This window comes from Plectropomus leopardus, unplaced genomic scaffold, assembly GCF_008729295.1.
Source record: "Plectropomus leopardus isolate mb unplaced genomic scaffold, YSFRI_Pleo_2.0 unplaced_scaffold13952, whole genome shotgun sequence".
Lineage (NCBI taxonomy): Eukaryota > Metazoa > Chordata > Actinopteri > Perciformes > Serranidae > Plectropomus > Plectropomus leopardus.
The window spans coordinates 1-2,737 of NW_024614894.1; the positions used below are offsets into that span (position 1 = coordinate 1).

The window sequence follows — 2,737 nt, forward strand, 5'->3', positions numbered from 1 at the left end:
AGGTTCCAAAGGGTTAACAAATTACACAGGGGATAAGAGCGTTGATCTGGAGTGTGTGTGTGTGTGTGTGTGTGCAGTCCTAGCAGATAGTTTAGTGTGGTGGATTAAAGATAAAGAAACTGAGAAATGAGGAAATAAAAAAGATTTTTTAAAAACTCTTTTTAAATTTTGTGTTGTTGTATTTTAATGTTTTTGTCGTATTTTAATTGTTGTAATTTAATATTTTCGTTGTATCTTTATGTTTTGGGCTGCTATGGTTACTTAATTTTCTCTCAGAGAACAATCCATCCATCTATCTATGTATTTATCTATTTAGCTGAGACCACTTGGACTTGATGCTGAATCAGCTCAGCAGTCAGTCTGGCAGATAAGATTTGCTCTGCTCTGCTCTTTGAACCCTTGTGTTCACACTCTGCACTCACACAGGTTCTCCTGCTTGTTTCACACAGCTGTAACATCTGTGCAGCCTCACCTCTCTCCCTTCTCTCTCTTCAGGTTGCCTCTGTACTCCGCCCACTTGCTTTTCTCTGATAACTCCCCAGAGATGAAGTCTCCCAGATCAGGCCCGTCGTCACTCAGGAGCTGCTTCTTTCTGTCGGCTCGGTCTGGGGAGGATTTGGCCGCAGCTGTCAGACTGCTGGTGTAAACCTGCAGAGGAAGGACTGAGGGTTACTTCGGGTATTGACGCCCCTTACTGAAGTAAAAATATTGATACTGCAATGTAAAACACACCACTACAACTAAAAAAATCCTGCATTTGAAACCTTACTTAACACTAGAGCCTGACCGATATATCGGTCGACTGATATATCTGTGGACCGATATTATCAGCCGATATAAGCCTTTTACAGACATATCGGAGCATATCGGCATCAGTGTATATTATTTCCAATATGCACTGATGAGAAAACGTTTTTTACAGACCATATGATGCAGAAAACCATGTTTGGGTGGTTTAGAAATGGTCAGCAATTGGCTGATACTGAACAGTAGCTATTTATTTTATTGTATTTATTTATTTATTTAAATGGTCAGCAAAGATTTCAAAGGGCTAATCTACAGCACTGTGTCATATTTAATCAGATCAGAACATGTTTGTAGCGTGTCTGACCTGCGAGAACCACAGATCTCTAAAAAGTTCCATGGTGTCAGAAACACAGTCCTGTTTTCAGCTCTTTTGGTAATGCGTTTTACAGCCTAAGCATCGGCCAGCTTGTGCGTTTATGAGCGTTTATCAGCTGGTAAATCTTCATTAGGAACGTGTGACAACAGCTTCACGTAATAAATTTAGTTCTATTGCATATCACTAAAAACATATTTTTGTGCTGTGCAAAGGACAAAATAATGAAACTGTTTTGTTTGCCATTTTTACTGATACCTTCGCAAAGGGACAGTCTCATTATTAAAAAACACACCTCTGGTGTGTCTTAACAGTCAAGTCAAGTTATTTTTTATTTACAAAGCCCATTATCACAAATCACAGTTTTCCTCAGAGGGCTTTACAGCGTACGACATCCCTCAGTCCTTACAATTATGACAAAAAGGAGAGCGAAAGAAAGCAGGGAAGAGAGGGGAGAAATCTTACATCTATGGATGAAATGTTTCATTGCTCTGATGGATTAACGCACTGACATGAGCAAACTGAGGCAAATTCTCAGTCACTAACTTTAAATCCTGAGTCCTGAAACCCCTAAAATCAGACTGAAACGCTGAATTCAGGCTTTTTGAGTCTCTGTTCTGTTTTCAGGTCTGCGACAGCTAATCAAAGCAGGTTTTGAATGGTTTGTCCGGCTTGGGAAGCAAAGGAGAATTTTCTCAATTCACACAGCAACACTTAATCCTTCAGGTCATCACAAACATTCAAAATCAACACATTTGGAGACACGTGTTTGTCAGTGGACATGAAGGGGATGTAATCTGTAAAGTAACTAAAACGATCGGACCAATGTAGTGGAGTAAAAGGTACAATGTTTATCTCTGAGATGTAGTGGGGTAGAAGTATATAGTTGCTTAAAATGGAAACACCCAAATAAAGTACCAATAGTTTGTACTTTACAGTAACTACCTGAGTAAATGTAACCAGTTTACATTCCAGAAATGTCCAGGAGTCTTTTGGCGCAGTCACGCACTGTCATAATGTACCATAACACTAATTTGGGAGGTTATAAACAGCCTGACTGTCTCTCCAGCTGACTTACAGAGCACAGACTGCGTACTTTGAGGCCCCTGACCGGGCTAACAGCGGTTAACATGGCCGTTAACTGATCACGCACATCTTCTGTTATACTGAAGAACGTGCGCGCAGAGTAAATACTCACATGTGGGATACATCTGGGACTCAGCCAGAGATGGTTTGTGGAGAAGCGACCGGCGACACAACAACTTTGTTTGAGCAGCGCCATGACTTTAGCTAACAGGAGACTGTCATTGCACAACAAGAGTCGGCGAGCGGCTGCTTTGGTCTGCTGCTGCGTTCACGTAATTGACGCAGGGTCGGATAATAGCACATCTCGTGTTAAAGGCGTGTCAAAGGTTATTACTAAGTAGTTTTTTAATTGTTAGTTTGTTTTTACTTACAAGTAATTCCCCCAAGTGTTTGGACCATGCGATGAGGGTAAATAAAAAGGAAGGTTAGGTACTACAAAAAACATAGATATAGGATTGAAAAAATACATTAAGATGTGAGAACAATAATTAAAATTGGGCAACATTTTTCAATAAATAAACTTGGGTAACA

General features: G+C 40.2%; 1 protein-coding gene across 1 annotated transcript; it reads right to left on the bottom strand.

The window, feature by feature from the left end:
* Positions 1-472: 472 nt before the first annotated feature.
* Positions 473-2,455, bottom strand: LOC121964085 (lipoyl synthase, mitochondrial-like; the record flags this gene model as incomplete). Its single annotated transcript, XM_042514309.1, has 2 exons — positions 2,319-2,455; positions 473-648 (listed from the first exon to the last, which is right to left on the bottom strand). Coding segments are annotated over exons 1-2 (260 nt in total), but the record flags the coding sequence as incomplete, so codon positions are not given.
* Between the last annotated feature and the right edge of the window lie 282 nt (positions 2,456-2,737).